This window comes from Canis lupus, chromosome 11 (assembly GCF_048164855.1).
Source record: "Canis lupus baileyi chromosome 11, mCanLup2.hap1, whole genome shotgun sequence".
In the NCBI taxonomy this organism is placed as follows: Eukaryota; Metazoa; Chordata; class Mammalia; order Carnivora; family Canidae; genus Canis; species Canis lupus.
Window position 1 is genome coordinate 47452088 of NC_132848.1, and position 22097 is coordinate 47474184.

General features: G+C 36.6%; 1 protein-coding gene across 1 annotated transcript in view; it reads left to right on the top strand.

Annotated features, from left to right (window-relative positions):
- TMEM131 (transmembrane protein 131) overlaps positions 1-22097 on the top strand; it is a 227510-nt gene that overhangs the window by 123066 nt on the left and 82347 nt on the right. The window contains exon 5 of the mRNA XM_072768088.1: positions 3840-3963. Within this exon, the coding sequence (XP_072624189.1) occupies positions 3840-3963 (124 nt within the window). The remainder of the gene's footprint in view (positions 1-3839; positions 3964-22097) is intronic.

Sequence of the window (22097 nt, forward strand, 5' to 3'; positions counted from 1 at the left end):
GACACTGTGACACTGCCATAAGGATAGACATATAAGGGACACCTGGGTGGCTCAGTGGTTGATTGTCTACCATCAGCCCAGGGCGTGATCCTGGAGTCCCAGGCTTGAGTCCCACATCGGGCTCCCTGCATGAAGCCTGCTTCTCCCTCTGCCTATGTCTCTGCCTCTCTCTGTGTGTGTCTCTCATGAATAAATAAATAAAATCTTTAAAAAAAATTTTAAAGGATAAACAATATAAGTAAATGGAAAACAATTTGGATTCCAGAAATAGAACTTTGTTTTTTGCAAACTGATTTTGACAAGGGTGCCAATACAATTAAATATAGAAAGAATAGTTTTTGCAACGAATGGTGCTTGACAACAGGGTATCCACATGCAGAAGAATTAAGTTGGATTCCAGCCTCACACCATACACAAAAATCAAAGTATACCATAGAGCTAAATGTAAGTGTAATAAAGGTAAACTATAAAACCTTTAGAAGAAAACATTAGAATATATCTCCATTATGGTTTATGCAGTGGTTTCTTAGATATGACTTCAGAAGCACAAGTGATAAAAGACAAAACACACAAATTGAATTACATAAAAATTAAAAATTTTTGTACTACAAATGATACCTTCAAGAAAATCAAAAGATTCCACACAATGGGAAAAAATACTTGCAAAAATCTCCTAAGATGATTATATTCACATTGTATAAAGAACTCTTGCAACTTTCTTAAATTTTACTCTGTGTTTAATTAAGTAAGAAGTTTCTTTGTCATAAACCCTTTCAATTAAGAATTAGTTTATCTGGGATGCCTGCGTGGCTCAGTGGTGGAATATCTCCCTTTGGCTCAGGTTCTGGGATCAAGTACCGCATCAGGCTCCCCGCAGGGAGCCTTAGCCTGCTTCTCCCTCTGCCTATGGCTCTGCTTCTCTCTGTCTCTCTCATGAATAAATAAATAAAATCTTTAAAAAAAAAAAAAAAAGAATTCGTTTACCTTTGGGGTTCCTGAGTGGCATGGTTGGTTAAGCCTCCTACTCTTGATTTAGGCTCAGGTCACAGTCTCAGGATGGTGAAATAAAGCCTTGGGTCAGGCACCTCTCTGAGTACAGAGTCTGCTAAAGTTTCTCTCCTCCTCTCCCTCTGCTCCCTCCACTCTCTCCCCCCTCCCCACCTTTGTGCACACATGCTTTCTCTCAAATAAATAAATCTTTAAAGAAAAATAATTAGTTTATCATTTTTTTTAAAGTTTGGATTTTGCCCATTAATTTTGTCCATATTCTTTAAATATTCCTACAGTCCATCTTCTAAATATAACCATTTCTAGTTATGTCCTACATATCTGCTTCTCTTTGGGTTTGTTTTTGTTGTTGTTGTTTTGTTTTGTTTTAGCTCTTTTAAAATATTCTAAATATATTTTTTTCTTGCTGAATTCTGAACTAAATTGTCAGCCTGATTTTCCAACTTACTTTTATCTACCCATATACATAATATTTTTGTACTAGCATTTTTTTTGTTTTCTGTATGATTTCTTTGTTTTACTATTTTGCCATATCTCCTTAAGTATATTACATTGTGCTTATTTTTAGTTCTTGTTTAACTTTTCCAACTTCAGATTTGTATTATTCAGCCCTTACCCATTATAAATGACCACAACCAAACCCAAAATTTTAGTGGGATTAACACTGAAATCAGCACTCCTCTCTGAGAAATGCCATTTCTTGGAACAGTATACAAGAGGAGAAAGAGTACAAGATGACTTTTAAAACTTAATGTTATATGTCACATTGGCTCACATTTCATTGGCCAAAGAAAACATTATGGCCAAGCCTAATGTTAATGAAGTGGAGATGTGTGATCCTCTCACAGGCTCTATCAAAGATTGGGAACACTACAGTTTATCACAACATGGTATGTTTTCTAATTGATTATACTCCTCACAGATGATGTTGTTTTGATGTATGAACTTAAGAGCTCTTGTATTGTAATGCATATTGAGGAAGGGCAAAATACCAAGCCTTTTGGCCCTTGTCTCTTGTGAATTTAAGAAGAGAGAGATTCCCCAAAGTAGAAAGACCCAACTCCACACTCTTATACATGTAAAAATTATTGATTGTCCTATGTGGGCCAGCATTCTATCTGATAGTGCTTAGACAGAAACATCTAGATGGACATATCCTCCTAAATTGTAATGAAACAGCCCTTGGTCTTTAGAAGACCAAAGAGAGGAGTTAGAGGTAAGTATGCTCCAGAGTAGTTGATTATCAGCTTCTCATCTCTGTAAGCCCCTCTGCTATTTTCTAGGTTGAAGAGGAAGGCTCTGACTGTCCCCAGGCAAGCAGGGAAGGAAATGGAGAAGAATAAAGTTGTGAAAACTTCCTTTTCCCTGGCCTCTCATTGTCAGCTTAAGCTATTCTTTGTCCCTCACTTTTCCCCACCTGCCAGTTCAAGGCAACCTTCTGTTCCCCACAAGGGTTTCTTACTGTTTTTTAGTTAATCCTTGGATGGAATCAGTACCTTTCTCTAGCTTCTACATTTTTCCAGCATTGTTGTTTATATGTGTATGGGGAGTTAGGGTGTTCAAGGAGAGCAGTAGCATGAATAAAATAAAAATGTAGACCTGAATGGTTGCCCGAAGAGAGGACCTTATGAAAGAAGTTGTATTTGAATTAGAAAATGGGGATTTGGATCGGCAAAGAGGTTAGAGGAAAACACAGAACAAAGAGATTGGTAAAGACATGGGGGCCATGCATATGAAACCAGCCTGAACCAGGTTGTGAAAACATAGGGAGTTAGTTACTTAAGTTGAGTGATGCCGGGTTAGGGAGGATCTTAATTTCCACTGGGGGATGTGGAGGGGAGCAAGCTTACCTATGCACACTCTTACCAAGTGCCTGTGCTCGATAATGTGGGGTTACACAGTGCATATATAATGTAACCTTTGTCAGAGAAGTGCTGATAATCTTGTTAAGGAAATAAGACTAGTGCCAATTAAATGAATAGAGAATGTGAAGAAGAAATGTAATTTATATGTAGAATTCTCTGATACTGTAGGAGTTAGGAGGTCTGTACAACTAAGATTAGCTGTGTATGTACTTAGTGGACTACATAACTGAAGAGATTTCACTCTTAAGACAAACTAATGTGGATGCCAAGGAGAACATTAAAATTGGTCTTTGGATATCAGACCACTGAGTGTGTGTTTTATGTTGTTCCTTTGAGAGGAGGCAGTTTAGAATGATAGGTTAGGACATGGACTAAAGCCAGATAGCCTGGATTCAAATTTAGATTCCAAGTATGACTTTGGACTGTAACTTTTGAAGTGAAGTAACTTTTTTGCACCTCAGTGTCCTCATCTATAAAGTGAGAACAATAATAGCCCCTAACTCATAAGGCAGATCTGCTCACATAACTTTGCCACTCAGTTTCTCCTAAATTGAAAAACATGTATTAGTGGAATTTGAGGGAGAAGAGGACATGATTCAGAATTAGTAGGAAAGCAGGGTGGTATTACAGAGAGCAATGAAAGGATCTGACTATTTTGTTCCCTGCCTGCTTCCTCACTAGACTGGAAGCTTCTTTCAGGCAGAGATTTGCTTCCTCATATCCCAGTCCCTGGCTCAATGTGTGACATAAAATTAGCACTCACTATATATTTGTTGAATGCATTTTCATGTGTAACTTTAAATATAAAGCAATTTAATAAATAATTTTATATGTTTAGATATGTATTTGTCTAATAGTTTTGATATTTAATTTTTTAACAACCCGAAATAATCTTTGAAGTACTTATGACTTTTTTTTTTTGGTGTTTTTTTTGTTTTGTTTTGTTTTGTTTTGTTGCTTTTCCAGGCCAGTTGGAATGCCAAAAATGGAAAAAGTTTACTTACATAATCCTAGTTCTGAAGAAACTATTACTTTAGTATCAATATCTGCTACAACATCACATTTTCATGCATCATTTTTTCAAAATAGGGTAAGTATTTCCACTATAAACGTTTCCCTTAAGTTTGAAATTGAAATATCTAGATTTTTTCATGTATAATCTAATTTTGCTATAATTAAAATCCAATGTGAATGTTTCATGTTTGTTCTGGGTTTCAGTTTGCCTCATTTCCTAAGAATTACCACTTCTTTTAAATACACATTGTTTTTCTCAACATCAAACAACTTAACAATTTAACTTTGAACCAAAGCACTCTGAAAAATGTAGCAGTCAGAAATTTAGTTGACTTTTTTCCTTTTTAATAATAAGTGATTCCTCAGTACCGTGTTAGATTTCTATTATTCCATAATAAACTACCACAAACATGATAGCTTAAAACAACACCCACTTAGCACATAGTATAAGTCATAAGTCCAGTAGGCTCTTTGCTCAGAGTATCATAATAAGGCTGTAATTAAATTGTCAGCAGGGCTGAGTCCTCGACTGGACTGTAGGAAAATCCACTTCCCAACTCACTCAGAATTCAGTTTCTTGTGCTTTTAGAACTGGGGACCCAATTCACTGCTGGCTCTTAGCCAGGGACCTCTCTCAGTTTCCTAGGGCGCCCACATTGCTTGTCAGCATCTTCGAGCCAGCACCAGTGGAGAAAATTCTGCCTCAATCATGCCATTGGGTTAGGACCATCTGGATAGTCTCTTTTTTGGTTAATTGAGTCAACTAACTGATGACCTCAGCTACGTTTGCAAAATCCCTTTTATGGTGTAATGTAAATAACCACAGGCATGGTATCTCCTCATAATTACAATTTCAGAGATAAGGGCAGGAAATTTGGGGAGCTATTTTAGAGTTCCACCTACCAAAAGTACCTTCTAAAATTTAACTTTACAATCATTTTTGTAGATAGTATGCAAACTTGTTATTTAAAAAAATTATCTGACCAAAAATTTGGGTCTTCATAAATTTTGGATTTGAGAGAATACACACATTAAGCTTTAATAGATAGGATGCAAAAAAATAATAATAAATGAGCTCCCAAAAAAGCTAAAAAGCAAGTATCAGAGGGAAGTAAATGAATGGAACCTAATTTCATCTTCCCAGAGTTTTCACTGGCTCCTTTGAAGAGAGATGACCAAATAAAAAGCAACTTTTTTAAAAAGCAGCTAAAATTATATAAATTATTTAGATTTTCCATTCCTCTTTTCAAAAATCCTACTTCATCATAGGTTGTCCTTAGCTAGCAACTTCTGGAGAAAAAAAGGGGGAACATAATTTTGACTTTTTAATTTTTTTATTTTTTTTTATTTTTATTTTTTATTTATTTATGATAGTCACAGAGAGAGAGAGAGAGGCAGAGACACAGGCAGAGGGAGAAGCAGGCTCCATGCACCGGGAGCCCGATGTGGGATTCGATCCCAGGTCTCCAGGATCGCGCCCTGGGCCAAAGGCAGGCGCCAAACCGCTGCGCCACCCAGGGATCCCAATTTTGACTTTTTTAAATTTAAAAGTATTCTATTAACAAGGAACTGATGAGTTAGCATGTTGCTTTCAGTAATAAAGATTTTATTTTTGTGGTACTCCTGGAAAACACCCCTTTTTGAAAATATTTCTTAAAATAAGTTTTCCTTGAGTTATTTTTTATTGTTACCTAAAAGATGTTTTCAGAGCTTTTATAAACGTGCTGATGTTCTCAAATAATAGAATGCCTGTGCTGGGAGAGACTCATGTATTCATCCAGTCCAGTACCTTCATTATACAAACGAAGAAAGCACTCAACTCCAGAGATTGCACCTCTCATGCAGTTAATGACAGGACCGGAGGTGAGGGTCTAGGTGCTCTATGGCCTACCCACTGATTTGTATCTTATTAAACTATAGTGTGACGTATATGTTACCACCTGAATATAGAGGTACACTTATGCCTAAATTCAACAACCCAGCTTCTGGGGCATGGCCAATGTGTAGAGACATGTTTGGTTAAATAGCAAAATAGTGAAGTGAAAATGGAAACAATTTAAAAATAGTTCACAACTGCCCTACAGATTTTATTTTTAACTTTTTAACGTTCTTTGCTAATTCAAGCAATGTTTTGTTGTTTCTAAACTCCCAAGGTTCACCCCTTATAAAGGCCAGACTTTTCACTTTTTTCATGTTGCTATTGTAAGACAAAGACTAAACCAAGAGTTACAAATAAAGATTGTTATAGGAACCACATAGAAAATGTAAATGAGCGAAGGAGGCCACATGGAGTGAGGGTCACCTGGAGAACATGTGTCCTGTCCAAAGCGATCAGCTCACACTCAGCTCTAGCCAGTGGTTACCATGTGGGAATGTAAGTCCATGCCTGGTAATTCTCATATTCCAAGAAAAATCAGAAATAGGAATTTTTATATGATATCTTCCAGCTTTTACACATTGAAAATAAACTCAATTTTAGAAAGACAGATGGTGTAGACCAAACAAAACAAGCTAACGGCCACTAGCTTGACATTTCCGAACTAGACTTTCCCAGGGACCTATTTCTACACATGAACTTTATGCAAAGAGAAGAGTTTTTCTGAAAATTCTTCAAAAAAAAAAAATCTTCAAAAGAAAAACTAAATGTGTATGTTAGTCAAAGGACAAGTTAAAAACTAATTTGTCAGGATATGGAATTAAACAATAAAAATCTATTATAACCTGTCAAAATCTAGTTAACTCACCTAGTTTTAGCTTCAAAAAGAGGTGGCTGAAGTCTACGCTATCTTTTCTTACTTCTTCCTCTTGGTTTCCATCTTAGTTCCCTGCAGTAAGGTGTGGACTCCAGCAGCTCAAGAAGTGGATGGGAGAAATGAAATGAACTCTTGGGGAAAGAGATAACTTTATTTCCCCTTCACTTCAGTTTTAGGCCTATGGCAGCCTTTGGTGAAAGATGAAAAGAGTCTTTTTGTGTCCAGGAGAGCAATTTTAACTCTTTGTCACCTTTAGAATTCCTGGTCAGATCTTATTTCCTTGAGAATGGAAATTTTCTGTAACTCACTTAAGTTTTTGGGTATTTACCAATATCATCTTTACATTAATTAGCTAGAAGGAAATAGAGAAAAGAGTGATTATTGTTTTTAAAAGGCCCAAGTTTTGTATAACCATATAATAACCCACACACAAATAATCCCCTTAGTAAGGGTTTCTTTTAACCTGAAAATCAAGAAAATAACAGTAATAAGGAATGTGGTTATATGAAAATTTGTTTTTCTATATATGACTTCTAATAATTATCTGTTATTGTAATTACCTGTTAATTAACTATAATTATCTAGTTAGTTATAATTATAATTTAAAATACCATAATATTAAGACTGCAATTTAGACCTATTCATCTTTCGTGACTGTTTTGTATATTGGCCATAAAATATGTAGTATATGTTTTGTATCAAAGAATGCAGATTTTTAATACTCTAGTTATAATAGTCAAATTTTGATTATAGTAAGATTTATAAAAATGCAGTGCCTAACAGATATAGGTAAGCATACACAAATTTTCCATGATTGTCTAGAACCTTTTGATCGATTAAATTTTCAGATAACCCGAAGATTAACTAGGAAAACATTGTTTCAGTCTGTGACTAAAATTAAAACTTTTTAGCCCATATATTTTATTATGCTTAATATAATCTCTTCTCATGAGGTTGAAGGTCATTAATGAATATCAATGATTATTTTTAGTTAGATATAGAAGCCTGGACATTGTTTATTCTATTTCAGGTTAAACTCTGATATCCACATATGTTAATGGGAATTGAACAAAATGTAATCTAGCAATAGTATGGAATATTATGATGTGGATAATAGAATGAATTAATCTATATCTGTTGACAGATTACTATGATATTTGTGTTAATATGTAAGAAAAGCACATTGTAGAGTAGGATATGATGCCATTTTTATAAAAAGTAAAAATGACGTACATATTTGGACAGTTAATAAGAGTCAGAGTAAGGTACAGATAGGTTAACTAGATAAGCTGAAAAGGAAGAGAATGGGGGAAGGTTTGTTGTATTAACTGTTTCTTCATACATCTTGATACTGTATCTCCAAGTAAAATAAGCACTACTTTTGGAATTTAAGGCATGTAAGAAAATTTAAATTAGAAAATAGTTTACTATCTGTGTGGAAATAAGGACTTAAACAAATATTTCTTAAATGCCTACTAAGTGCCCGGCACTTTGGATTTATCACTGAAAAACAAAGATCCTTCACTTATGATACTTCTGGGGAGCTTGGGAGATAGCAATAGAGGGGAGAAGGCAAGAATAATAAGTAAATTTTATAGAATACTGGATGGTAATGAGCAGATGATTAGATGATGAGCACAGAAAAAGTAGGATAGGGATCCCTTGGTGGCGCAGCGGTTTGGCGCCTGCCTTTGGCCCAGGGCGCGATCCTGGAGACCCGGGATCGAATCCCACGTCGGGCTCCCGGTGCATGGAGCCTGCTTCTCCCTCTGCCTGTGTCTCTGCCTCTCTCTCTCTCTCTCTCTCTGTGTGACTATCATAAATAAATAAAAATTAAAAAAAAAAAGTAGGATAAATGGATTAGGAGTACAGTGGGAGGTGTGGTCCAATTTTTTTTTAATTGTGATATAATTGACATTTAACATTGTGTAAGTCTGAGATATACAGTTGACATTATAACACTGTAAATTTAAGATGGACAGTGTGTTGATTTGATACATTTATATATTGCAATATGATTACCACTATAGGGTTAGCTAACACCTCTATCATGTCACTTAATTCTCATTTCCCTTTTCTGGTAGGAACTATACTAGTTTCTTAGGAGCTTTGAAGTTTATAATACAGTGTTGTCTATGATCACTGTGCTCTGCATTAGATGTCTAGAACTTCTTTTTCTTCTACATTTGTACCCTTCAATTATGTATCACCAATTTCCCCACCATCTAGTCCTTGGTAACCACCATTCTATGCTCTGATTTTTACAAGTTTGGCGTTTTAAAATTCCATATAGCAATAGCAGAAAGGATTTGTCTTTTTCTGTCTGGCTTACCTCCTTTAGCACAATGCGCTCAAGGCCCATCCATGTTGCAAATGGCAGGATTTCCTTTTTTCTCATGGCTGAATAAGTATTCCATGGGGTGTGTGTGGGGGTGGGTATGCGCACTGTCTTTTTAATCTATTTGTTGATAAGATACTTGGGTTGTTTCTATATTTGGCTATTGTGAATAATGCTACAGTAAAAATGGGAGTGAATATCTCTTTGATAGCCTATTTTCATTTTCTTTGGGTAAATACCCAGAAGTAGGACTGCCAGATTATTTTGTTCTATTTTTAATTTTTGAGGAACCTCCATACCGTTTTGAACCAATTTACATTACCACCAACAGTGTACAGGATTTCCATATTTCTGCATCTCATCGACACTTGTTCTCTCTTCTCTTCTTAGTGATAGCCATTCTAACAGTTGTGAAGTGATATCTCACTGTGGTTTTGATTTGCATTTCCCTGACAAATAAAATTGTCAAGCATCTTTTTGTATACCTGTTGGCTATGTCTTTGGGAAAATACCTGTTTTGTTGCTCAGATAACATCTGTCTTTATATATATATATATATATATATATATATATATATATCTGATATAATCATTTTTTAATCAGATTTTTGGGGTTTTGTTATTGAGTTTTATGAGTTCTTTATGTATATTAGATATTAACCCCTTATCTGACATAGGATTTGCAAATATCTTCTTCCATGTTACACGTTTCCTTTCTATTTTGTTGATCTTTTATTTTGCTCTGCAGAGGTTTTTTAATTTGATATAGTTCCACTTACTGATTTTTGCTTTTGTTTCTTGGACTTTAGTGTCATGTTTAAAAAAATCATGGCCTACACCAATATCAGTGTTTTCTTCTAGATGTTTATTGTATCAGGTCTTAAGTTTAAGCCTTTAATCCATTTTTAATTAATTTTGGTGAGTGATGGAAGATAGAGATCTAATTTCATTTTTCTGCATCTGGTTATCCAGTTTTTCTAACACCATTTGAGTGTTCTTGGCTTCCTTGTCAAATATTAGTTGACTATATATGCGGAGATTTATTCCTGGACTGTTCTGTTCCATTGGTTTATTTGCCAGTACTATACTATTTTAATTACAGCAGCTTCATGGTATAGTTTGAAAGCAGGAAGTGTGATGCCTTAGGCTTTGTTCTTTCTCATGATTGCTTTGGCTATTTGGAGTCTTATGGTTCCATACAAATTTTAGGATTGTTTTATCTATTTCTCTAAAAATGCCTTTGGGATATTGATGGGAATTGCCTTGACTCTACAGATGACTTTAAGGTAGTATGGACATTTTAACAGACAGTTACTGGAATATTAATTCTTCCAATCAACGAGTGAAATATCTTTCCATCTGTTTGTGTCTTTCGTTTCTTTCATCAAGGTTTTGTAGTTTTCATAACACAGATACATCTCAGATATTACAGGTTTAGTTCCAGACCACTGGAGTAAAGTAAAGTGATTATCATAATAAAGTGAACATCACAATGAAATGAATTTTTTAGTTTTCCAGGGCACATAAAATTTATGTTTACACTGTACAGTTTTTTTGGTTGAGTCTATATTTAGGATTTTCTATATATAAGATCAGATCATCTGCAAATATGACAATTTTACCTCTTCCTTCCTGATTCAGATGCCTTTCATTTCTTTATCTTGCCTAACTGGTCTAACTAGGCCTTCCATTATTACGCTGAGTAAGCATGGTAGGGTGGACACCCTTATCTTGTTCCTGATCCTAGCGGAAAAGCTTTCAGTTTTTTATGTTGAGTATGATGTGAGCTATGGATTTTCCATATATGGCCTTGATCATACAGAGTTATGTCATATCTGTACCCAGTCTGTTGAGAGTTTTTATCATGAAAATATGTTGTGTTTTGTCAAATGTGTTTCTGCATTTATTGAGATGATCATTTGATTTTTATCTTTCATTCTGTTAATATGATGTATCACATTTATTGATTTATATGTATTGAACTATCCTTTCATCCCAGGGAGAAATCCTGCTTGGTCATGGTGTATAATACTTTGTGTGTTGAATTCAGTTTGCTAATATTTTTTTTTTTTTTAATTTTTTTTTTTAAAGATTTTTATTTATTTATTCATGATAGTCACAGAGAGAGAGAGAGAGAGAGAGGCAGAGACACAGGCAGAGGGAGAAGCAGGCTCCATGCACCGGGAGCCCGATGTGGGATTCGATCCCGGGTCTCCAGGATCGCGCCCTGGGCCAAAGGCAGGCGCCAAACCGCTGCGCCACCCAGGGATCCCAGTTTGCTAATATTTTTTGAGAACTTTTTCATCTGTATTCATCAAGAGTATTGGTCTATAGTTTTCTTGTTTGTCCTTGTTGGCTTTGGTATCAGGATAACGCTGGCTTCATAAAATGAATTTTAAAGTGTTCTGTCCCTTCAAATTTTTAGAAGTGTTTGAGAAGGATTGGCATTAATTCTTTAAATGTTTGGTAGAATTCATTAGTGAAACCAGCTTATCCTGTGGTTTTCTATGTTGAGAGGTTTTTGATTACTGATTCAGTCTCCTTACTCACTGTTCTTTTCAGATTTTCTCTTCATGATTCAGTCTTGGTAGGTTGTATGTTTCTGAGAATTTATCCATTTCTTAAAGGTTATCTAATTTGTTGGTATATAATTGTTCATACTAGTCTCTTATGATCCCATGTATTTCTGTAGTATCAATTGTAATGTCTCCTTTTTCATTTCTGACTTTGGATTTTGTCTTCTTCTTTCATGGTTTGTGTAGCTGAAGATTTGCTGATTTTGTTTTATCTGTTTGAAACCAGCTCTTAGTTTCACTGGTTTTTTTCCTTATTGTTTTTCTGGTCTCTATTTTATTTATTTCTGCTCTGATTTTTATTTCTTTCCTTTTGCTAATTTTGGACTTGGGCTTATAGTTCTATTTCCAGTTCCTTGAGGTGTAAAGTTAGGTTGTTTATTTGAGATGTTTCTATTTTCTTAATATATGCATTTACAACTATAAAGTCCCTCTTAGAACTGCTTTTGCAGCATCCCATAAGTTTTGGTATGGTATATTTCCATTTTCATTTGTTTCAATTTTTGGGGGGGTTTCCCTTTTGATTTCTTTTTGGACCCTTTTGGTTGTCAGGAGTATGTTGTTTAATTTACACACATTTGGGGCAGCCCGGGTGGCTCGGTGGTTTGGCGCCGCCTTCAGCCCAGGTGTGATCCTGTAGACCTGGGATCGAGTCCCATGTCAGGCTCCCTGCATGGAGCCTGCTTCTCCTTCTGCCTGTGTCTCTGCCTCTCTCTCTTTCTTCTGTCTCTCATGAATAAATAAAATCTTTTTAAATTTTTTTTTTTAAATTACACACATTTGTAGATTTTCCAGCTTTCCTTTGATTGATTTCTAGTTGCATACCGTTATGACTGAAAATATACTTGATATTACTACTTACCATTAGACGTGGTATGTGTACTGTCATATGGTCTGCGTTGGAGAATGTTTTGTGTGCACTTGAGAAGAACATGTATTTGCTGCTATGGGATGGATTGATCTGTAAATGTCCGTTATGTCTATTTGGTTTAATCAGTGATTCACGTCCATTTCCCTGTTGATGTTCTGTCTGGATGATATCCATTGATGAAAGTGGGGGTATTGAAGTCCCTTGCTGTTATTGTATTGTCATCTTTTTCTTCCTTCAAATCTGTTAATATTTGTTAATATATTTAGGTACTCTTATGTTGGGTAATGTATTTACAGTTGTTATATCCTCTTTACATATTGACCCCTTTATTATTATATTATGACCTACTTTGTCTCTTATTACCATTTTTGGCTTTTAAAGTCTATTTCATCCGATATAAGCATAGCAGCCTTCACTCTCTTTTGGTTTCTACTTGCACTGAATGTCTTTTTCCAGCTCTTCACTTTGAACCAATGTGTGCCCTTAAAGCAGAAGTTTGCCTTCTCTAGGCAGTATAGAATTGGGTCTCATTTCTTTATCTAGTCTGTGTTCCTTTTGGTTGGTGAATCAATTCATTTATATTTAGAGTTATTCTTGATATATAAGGGCTTACTAATGCAGTCTTCTTAATGGCTTTCTGGTGATTTTGTGTCTCCACTGATTCTTTTTCCCTCTGTTTCTTCTTATTCTTTTTTTTTAATTGATTTATTCATGAGAGAGAGAGACATAGGCAGAGGGAGAAGCAGGCTCCTCAAAGGGAGCCTGATGCGTGACTCGATCCCAGATCCTGTGATTATTCCCTGAGGTGAAGGAAGACGCTTAACCCCTGATCCACCCAGGCATCCCTTTGCCTCTCTTTCTACCGGCCTTTATAGATTCATGATTTTTCATGGTGTCGGTCTGTTTCCCCTTTCTTTAACTTTTGTGAATCTGTTTTTGCCTCTTGGTACCATGAAGTTTACATAAAACATAAAGCCATCCATTTTAAGCTGATAACAACTTCAGTTGTGTAAAAGCTTTACCCTTTACTCTTCCCTCTTTAATATGCTTGATGTCATTATTTACCTCTTTTTAAATTGTGTGCTCATTGATAAATTATAGTAGCTATAATTAATTTTAATGTTCTTCTTTAACCTTTCTACCACAGTTAAGAGGTTAACACATCATCCTTTTACAGAATTAGGATTTTCTATGTCTGACTGTATATTTGCCTTTACCCAGTGTGTCGTATACTTTCATGTTTTTGGACCACTATTAACATCTTTTCATTTCAGCTAGAACTCCTTTCAGCATTTCTTAAAAGTTAGTCTGGGGGTGACGAACTCCCTCAGAATTCACCAGTGAATTGTTAGTCCAAGAAAGTCTTTATTTCTCCTTTGCATCTGAAGGAGAACTTTGTCAGATGAGAGCATTCTTGGGTAGCAGTTTTTTTCTTTCAGTACTTTGAGTATGTCATCCACTCTCTCTTGGCCCGTAGGGTTTCTGCTGGGAAATCACTAATAGCCTCATGGAGTTCCTTTATAGTTTACAATCTTTTTTTCTGGGTTCTTTTAGGATTCTCTCTTTATCTTTGATTTTTGACTGTTTCATTACACCATGTGTCGGAGAAGGTCTTTTGCATTGAGGTAATAGGATGACCCATTAGCTTCATGAACGTGGTATCCAAGCATCTCCCCAGGTTTGAGAAGTTCTCAGCTATTATTTCTTTAAATAAACTTTCTGCCCCCTTCTCCCTCTTTTATCTGGTGCTTGGATTATTATATTTGTTCTTTGATGGAATCCCATAGTTCCAATAGGCTTTCTTCACTCTTATTCTTTTTCCTTTGTTCTATTCTAATTGGATAATTTAGAATTTCTAGATTACATATTCTGTCTTTTCTTTGTTTTACTCTGCTGTACATGCTCTCTATTGCATTGTTTTTTTCATTTATTTATTTTTTTTAAGATTTTATTTATTTATTCATGAGAGGCACAGAGAGAGAGAGAGAGAGAGGCAGAGACATAGGCAGAGGGAGAAGCAGGCTCCACGCAGGGAGCCCGACATGGGACTCGATCCCGGATCTCCAGGATCACGCCTTGGGCTGAAGGCAGCGCTAAACTGCTGAGCCATCTGGGCTGCCCTGCATTGTTTTTTCATTTAGTCATTGAAATCTTAAGTTCCAGAATTTCAGTTTTGTTCTTTTTTATTATTTCTTCTCTTTGTTAAGGGTCTCATTTTGTTTATGTATTGTTTCCTGAGTTTTCTTGTAGATCACTGAGTTTATTCAAAAGAACTACTTTGAGGGACTCCTGGATGGCTAGTTGGTTAAGCGTCTACCTTCGGCTCAGGTCATGATCCCAGGGTCCTGGGATTGAGCCCCGTATCAGGCTCCCTGCTCAGTGGGGAGCCTGCCTCTCCCTCTCCCTGCCACTCTCCCTGCTTGTGCTCTCTCTCTCTGTCAAAACAAGAAAGAAAATCTTAAAGAAAAAAAAAAAAAAAGAATTGCTTTGAATCCTTCATCAACTAGATTGCAAAAATCTGTGCTCTTGCTTGGAGAATTACTGTTCTTCTAGTGATCACATTTTTTTTTCATGTTCCTTGTAGTTTTACATTTCTGCTTTTGTGTTTAAAGTAGCAGACCCTTTCCTAAATCTTTACTAGTTGTCTTCAGATGGGGTATATTATTTGTTGGTGCTGTTATATTTGGATTTTCTCTACCTTTTAGATTTTCTAGAAGGTGTTACTCTAATTTGTGGTTTCAGCCTTGCCCACACATCCTGCTGTTTTTCTGATAACAGTCCATTTACGGACTTGCTCTCACCACTGCGCTTGGGAGTGAGAAGAGATGTGGGTTTAGCACTCAGGACATTGGGGTGCCTATAGACAACGTGGGCATATCTTTGGGCAAAGTATTCCCAGAGGCTCATGGGCAGACTGTTTGCTGAAGTCCTGAGTGCAGTCTCCAGGAATTATATACCTTTAATGCCCTTTGATGTTCTTACCTATCTCTTTTCTGCTCTTCTCCCTTCCCCAGTTTGGAGGTCCTGCTTCAGTGCTCTGGGTGCTACTGGAGAGAAACAAGTTTCTCCTGCTGTGTCCTGCATTAGTGGGGTAGCCGGGTACTCGCTTACTGCTCTCCTTTTCCCTTGTTGTAGAAGTCCCACTGCTGGATAATTCACTCCCATGGAGTGTTCCCATGGGGGAGGGGAGGGGGGGTGGCACTTGGAAAATTCCACTTATGGTCTCTACTGTGACCATACTTTCTTTTTTTGCTTCATTGTGTCCACAGAAAGCCTGGACTTTTGTAACGTATGTCTTGTATGGGATTTTGCCTAGGACAGCACTCTCCAACTTTTGTCCCCACCATGGCGAAAGTGGTTGGGACAAGTGCACTGGTTCTGCAGCCCATGCTGAAGTCTATCTACCTACTACCAGATGCACAAGTGGTCGAGACAATTCCTAGGTCCCCTGGCATATGGTGCTGAATCCCACAATTCCTACAAAGGCCCTTCTGTTTGTAAATGGATTTCTAATCTACTATAACTTCAAAGGGGGACAAAAAGGAGGAACATCTTATGCTGCCATCACTCCTCCAGTTTTCAGTAGGATAGCACAGGCTTCATTTAGAAGGTGACATTTTGAACAGATTTGAAGGAGGTCAGAGAGTGTACTGAATGGAAGGAAGTGGAATATATGGAAGAACAACATTCCAGACAGCACAAAGGGTCCGATGTGAAAGTATGACTGTATGTAAAGAGGACAGTGTGGCTAAACCAGAGTGACCAAGGGTGAGAGAAGTGAAGGAGGATGGGAGGGGGCAAAGTGTGAAGGGCCTTACAAGCTATGATGAGTACTTTGGCTCTTATCCTGATTGAAATTGGAAACCTCCATGGATTTGAGCTGAGAAATGAAATGATAGCTTTTGTTTTTTAAGAATCTATTAAAAAGAGACTGCAGAAGAGCAAGGGGAGAATCAGGGACACCGGTTACATTAGCTGTTGCAGCACCTAATGGTAGGAAGACAATTACTCTGACAAGAGTGAAGAAGTGAAGAAAGCTGTTGGAATTGGGATATATTTGAAGGATATAGCCAATAGGGTTTCCTGATGTGGGACTAAGAAAAAGAGTCAAGACTGACTCTATGATTTTTGTCCCAAGCTACCAAAATGACAGAGTTGTTATCAACCCGAGTGGAGAAGCTGAGGATAGAGCAGGTTTGGGGAGTATAATCAGTAGTTCAGTTTTCAACGAGTTAGATTTGAGATGTCTCTTAGACATTCAGGTACAAGTGCCAAGTGACAATCGGTGTCTGAGTTCAGATTATAAGAGAAAGGACTGGATTCGAAATGGAAGTTTTAAGAGTCCGTGGTGAAGTCATGGACCTGGAGATGAGCTTACCAAGGGAGCCAGCCAGGGAATGAGCAATGATACAAAGGTGAAATACTTAGCTGCACATAATGTTAGGTTAGAGCTAGCACACCTTACTTGTTCTTCATTACTTTTTATACTGTTTTCTAATTTTTTATCACACCAAATTCATCTAATTTAGAAAGTGTGCAGGAAAGTGGACAAAAGAATACATTGTCGCAAATCTGATGAATTCTTTCTTTCTTTCTTTCTTTTCTTTATTTTCTTTCTTTTCTTTCTTTTAGTTACACACACACACACACACACACAGAGAGAGAGAGGCAGAGACACAGGCAGAGGGAGAAGCAGGCTCCATGCACCGGGAGCCCCACGTGGGACTCGATCCTGGGTCTCCAGGATCACGCCCTGGGCCAAAGGCAGGCACTAAACTGCTGCACCACCCAGGGATCCCAATCTGATGAATTCTTAATGGGAAGATTACATTCCTGAGCCTGCTGTTCTGTTACATCCTTATGTGTCACTTGTAATTAGATTTTCCCTGTTACTAAAAAAAGAAGAAAAGAAATGTTTGTTTTTTCTATCTCAGGGTCTTCTTAAAGTACTGAAATTATAGTGGAGTCAAGTCTTTTTTTTTTTTTTAAGATTTATTTATTTATGATAGACATAGAGAGAAAGAGAGGCAGAGATACAGGAGGAGGGAGAAGCAGGCTCCATGCTGGGAGCCCGACGTGGGACTCGATCCCGGGACTCCAGGATCGCACCCTGGGCCAAAGGCAGGCGCCAAACCGCTGAGCCACCCAGGGATCCCCCTGGAATCAAGTCTTGATAGGTATTAAGAACTATCAAAGAGAACTTGTACTCTGATTTCTAGACTCTTCTCCACCCCTCCCTGGATGTAAATGACATCGTAAAGCAAAGCCTCATCTTGCATAGGAATTAAGCAACGAGATTGATCATGTTTATGGTTTATTTAATAATTAAGATCTCAAAAAAAAAATAATAATTAAGATCTCAGAGATCATCTAATAAAACTGGCTCATTTTGAAATTAGGAGACACTGAAACCTACAGAGGGGGGATCCCTGGGTGGCTCAGCGGTTTAGCGCCTGCCTTTGGCTCAGGATGTGATCCTGGAGTCGCAGGATCAAGTCCCACATCAGGTTCCTGGCACAGAGCCTGCTTCTCCCTCTGCCTGTGTCTCTGTCCCTCCCCCCGTGTCTTTCATGAATAAATAAATAAAATCTTTAAAAAAAAAAAAAAGAAAGAAAGAAAAAGATAGAAAGAAACCTACAGAGGTTAAAAAGACTTGCCAAAATCGCAGTTTCTTAGTGACCTAACTAGAAACTGAGGTCTCCAGTACATCACCTACTTACTCAAGACTAGATAGCCAATTCTGATAGTGGTAAAAGATTATACAAAGAATTAAGTGTTCCTGGGACGCCTGGGTGGCTCAATGGTTAAGCGTCTGCCTTTGGCCCAGGACATGTTCCTGGAGTCCCGGGATCAAGGCCCATATCAGGCTCCCTTGCATGGAGCCTGCTTCTCTCTCTGCCTAAGTCTCTGCCTCTCTCTCTCTCTCTTTCTCTCTGTCTCTCATGAATAAATAAATAAAACTTAAAAAAAAAAAAGGAATTAAGTGTTCCATGATAATGTGCCTTCCTTTTTAAATTTAGATGGGCTTTTGAAAGATGTTATTTAAATATGTACATAAGTTCCTATAAAAATTTTAAAGGAAACCAGTTTTTCTCTCGCTGGAAAAATTTCCCTGTAGTAAACACAGGCCTTATGAATATCTTTTTCATTGACATTAGAACTACTGTCAAACAGGAGTACCATACTCATTGATTCTAAAACAATTTTTTCAACATTTTTATGTCTCTGAAATTGGAGCCCATCTTACAGTGAAGGGCATAGTACTGTCCCTGTTAGCTTGCATTGAAGTTGATTTTTTTTCCCCAGAGTGACAATACTAGTGGTCTCAGCGCTACCAGCTAAACATTATATTTACTGCTTGAGGTTTTGAGGGACTATTATTATATAATCATATTATAAATCTGCATGAGTCCTGAGTTACAGTTGAAATTTTGAGAGTAAATTAGTTTTCCTCCCTCAATACAGTGCCCAGAATGAGCCATACAGATTTCTTCACTGCTCCTTTCTGTGAGATTTTTGTTATCCTTATTTCTTGCTTTGAAACATGGAAGTTTCTGATTAGCTCTGCATCTTTTAGTGTTACAAAATTTAGCATCTGTATTATAAGCACTGGCATCTTAGATGGGAAAAATAATGTTCTTTTCTCAAACAGCCTTGAGGTTCTTCTCTGTGCCCCTAGATGTCAGCAGTGAGTCCTGAACTGTCCAAGGGGTAATGAGGGTGATAAATAGGTGGCCAGGAATATGACCCCTTAGAGTTAAATTCACAGCTGTGAGAAGTGTGGACAGACTGCATGTGTTTAGTGAAATTATCTGTTTTATTTAGAGATTTTTGTTGTCTTAAAGTAGATTTGAGTTGATTCTTGCCTTCCAGTGGTTAACCTAAACATTCAATTACTTGTCCTTGTTCCAGGAAACTGAAGACCCTTATAAAAAAGATCCAGGCTAAAATACAGTCTTGAGTGAATCTGCAAATTATATATCATGCAAATTATATATATGTTATATATAATGGTATACTTTCAGTAAAATTCACCCATTTTAACGTATAGTTCTGAGTTTTGACAAACTCATAGTGATGTAATCAATGACTCAGTCAACTCAAGCCTCTGAGTATACCCTATTTCAGAGGTTATATAAATGGAGCGATGCAGTATATAGCTTTTTGAGTCTGACTTATTCATTTAGCATAATGCATTTCACATTATCCATGTAGTTGGATATATATCCATTCTTTGTACCACTTTATTGCTCAGTAATATTTCATTAGATGTCAGTATTCCAGTTTGTTTATCCATTCACCAGTTAAAGATATTTACATTCTTCTCAATTTGGAGTTATTATAAATAAAACCACTATAAATGTTCATATATAGATTTTTGTGTGAACATAAATGTTTCATTTCCTCATTTCCCTTATATAAATACTTAGGAATGGAATTGCAGAGTCTTACACTAAGTATATGCTTAACAGTTTCTCATAGTGACTGTACCATTTTGCATTCCCACCAGGAATGAATGTATGCTCCAGTTGTTCAGCATCTTTGTTAGTACTTAGTATTGTGAGGATGGATTTTTGTTTGCTTGTTTTTAATTTTAGTCACTAGAGTAGTTGTATGGTGTTCATTTTTGTTTTATTTTTAATTTTTGTTTTAATTTACATTTGTTATTAACGATGGTGAACATCTTTTCAGTTGCTTATTTGCCAACCATCTATTTTCTTTGGTGAAATGTCTGCAATTCTCCCACCTGTTTTTTAATTGGGTTGTTTTCTTAAATGAGTTCTTGAGAGTTCTTTATATATTCTAGATATATCTTTATCACATATGTGATTTGCAAATCTTTTCTTCCTGTTTGCAGCATGTCTTTTCATTCTCTTTACAGAATGTTTCCAAAGACAAGTTTTTAATTTCCATGAAGTCCATTTTATCAAGTTTTCTTTTATGGGTCATGCTTTTTGGACTTGTAGCAAAGAACTCTTTGCCTAAACCAACGTCACAAAAATTTTCTCCAGTTTTTCTTCCCGAAGTTTAATAGTTTTAGATTTTATATTTAGGTCTATGATCCATTTTGATTTAATCTTTGTTTATGGTATGAGTTGCAGATCAAGCTCATTTTGTATTGCATATAAATATACAGTTGTTCCTACACCATTGATTGGAAAGGCTTCTTTCAAATCCCTCTACATTTTTGCCAAAAATCAGTTGACCTTGTAAGTGTGTGGGTCTATTTCTTGGACTCTCCCTTATGTTCTAATATGTATCTAATAGGTGGACTCTAAAATGTCTACCCTCCACCAATATCACACTTTTATGTTTACTGGAGCTTTTGAATAATTTCTAGATATTATGAGTCCTCCAGGTTTTCCTTTTTTCAAAATTGTTTTTGCTCTTTTTAATTTTTTTTTAAGATTTTATTTATTTGAGAGAGAGAGAGAATGTGAGCGGGTAGGGAGGAGCAGAGGGAGAGGGAGAAGCAGGCTCCCCACTGAGCAGAAAGCCCAATCCAGGGCTTGATCCCAGGACCTGGAGATCATGACTTAACCCGAAGGCAAACGCTTAACTGACTGAGTCACCCAGGTGCCCTTGTTTGGCTCTTTTTATTCCCTTTTCTTGCTATCTAAAGTTTGGAATCAGCTTCTTTTATTTTAAATCTTGCTGTGGTTTTTGTATTATGTTATTTTGAAGTACTCTTAAATGTATTTAAAAAATATGCACAGATAATCTCCTTGGATTCCTTACCCACTTTCTCCTAGTGCTAACATCTTATATACAATTATCAAAACAAGGAGATGAACATTGGTACAATATTATTAAAAAACTTATATGAAGGGCGCCTGGGTGGCTCAGTTGGTTAAGCATCTGCCTTCGTCTCAGGTCATGATTTCAGGGTCCTGGGATCAAGCCCCACATCAGACTCCTCTTGTCCCTCTCCCTCTGTCCTTCCCCTTTACCCATGCCCCCGCCCCCAACTCTCAAAATCTTTTAAAAAACTTACATGAATTTCATCAGTTTTCCTATCACCATTGTACTTTTTCTGCTATAGGATATTATCTCAACATTGCATGTAGCTCTTTCCCTTAGACTGAAATTTTTATTGCAGTTGCATTGGATATATAAATCAATTGGTGGAGAATTAACATTTTAACAATTGAATCTTCTGATCCGTGAACACAGTATGTCTCTCCATTTTTTAAAGACTTTGATTTCTTTCAGCAGTATTTTGTAGTTTTCATCTTATAGAACTTGCACATTAATAGATTTATACCTCAGTATTTTTGTGTGTGTGATTGTAAATGATACTTTTTAAAAAACTGGAATTCCATTGTTCATTGGTAGTGTATGGAAATAACAACTGATCATTATACATTGACCTTGATTCCTGTGACTTGGTTAAACTCTTTTATTTTGGAAGGATTTTTGAAGATATTTTTGGAGTTCTTTATAGAGACAGCTATGTTGTTTGTGAATGAAGACAGATTGTTCTTAGTTTCTAATATGTATGCCTTTTATTTCTTTTTCTTGCCTCATTGCACTAATACTTCCAATATAATGTTGATCAGCTAACATGAGAGGACATCCCTGCCTTGTGCTATATTTCAGGAGGAAAGCATTCAGTCATTCACCATGAAATATGGTAGCTCTAGATAGGGTTTTTTAGATGTTCTTTATCAGGTTG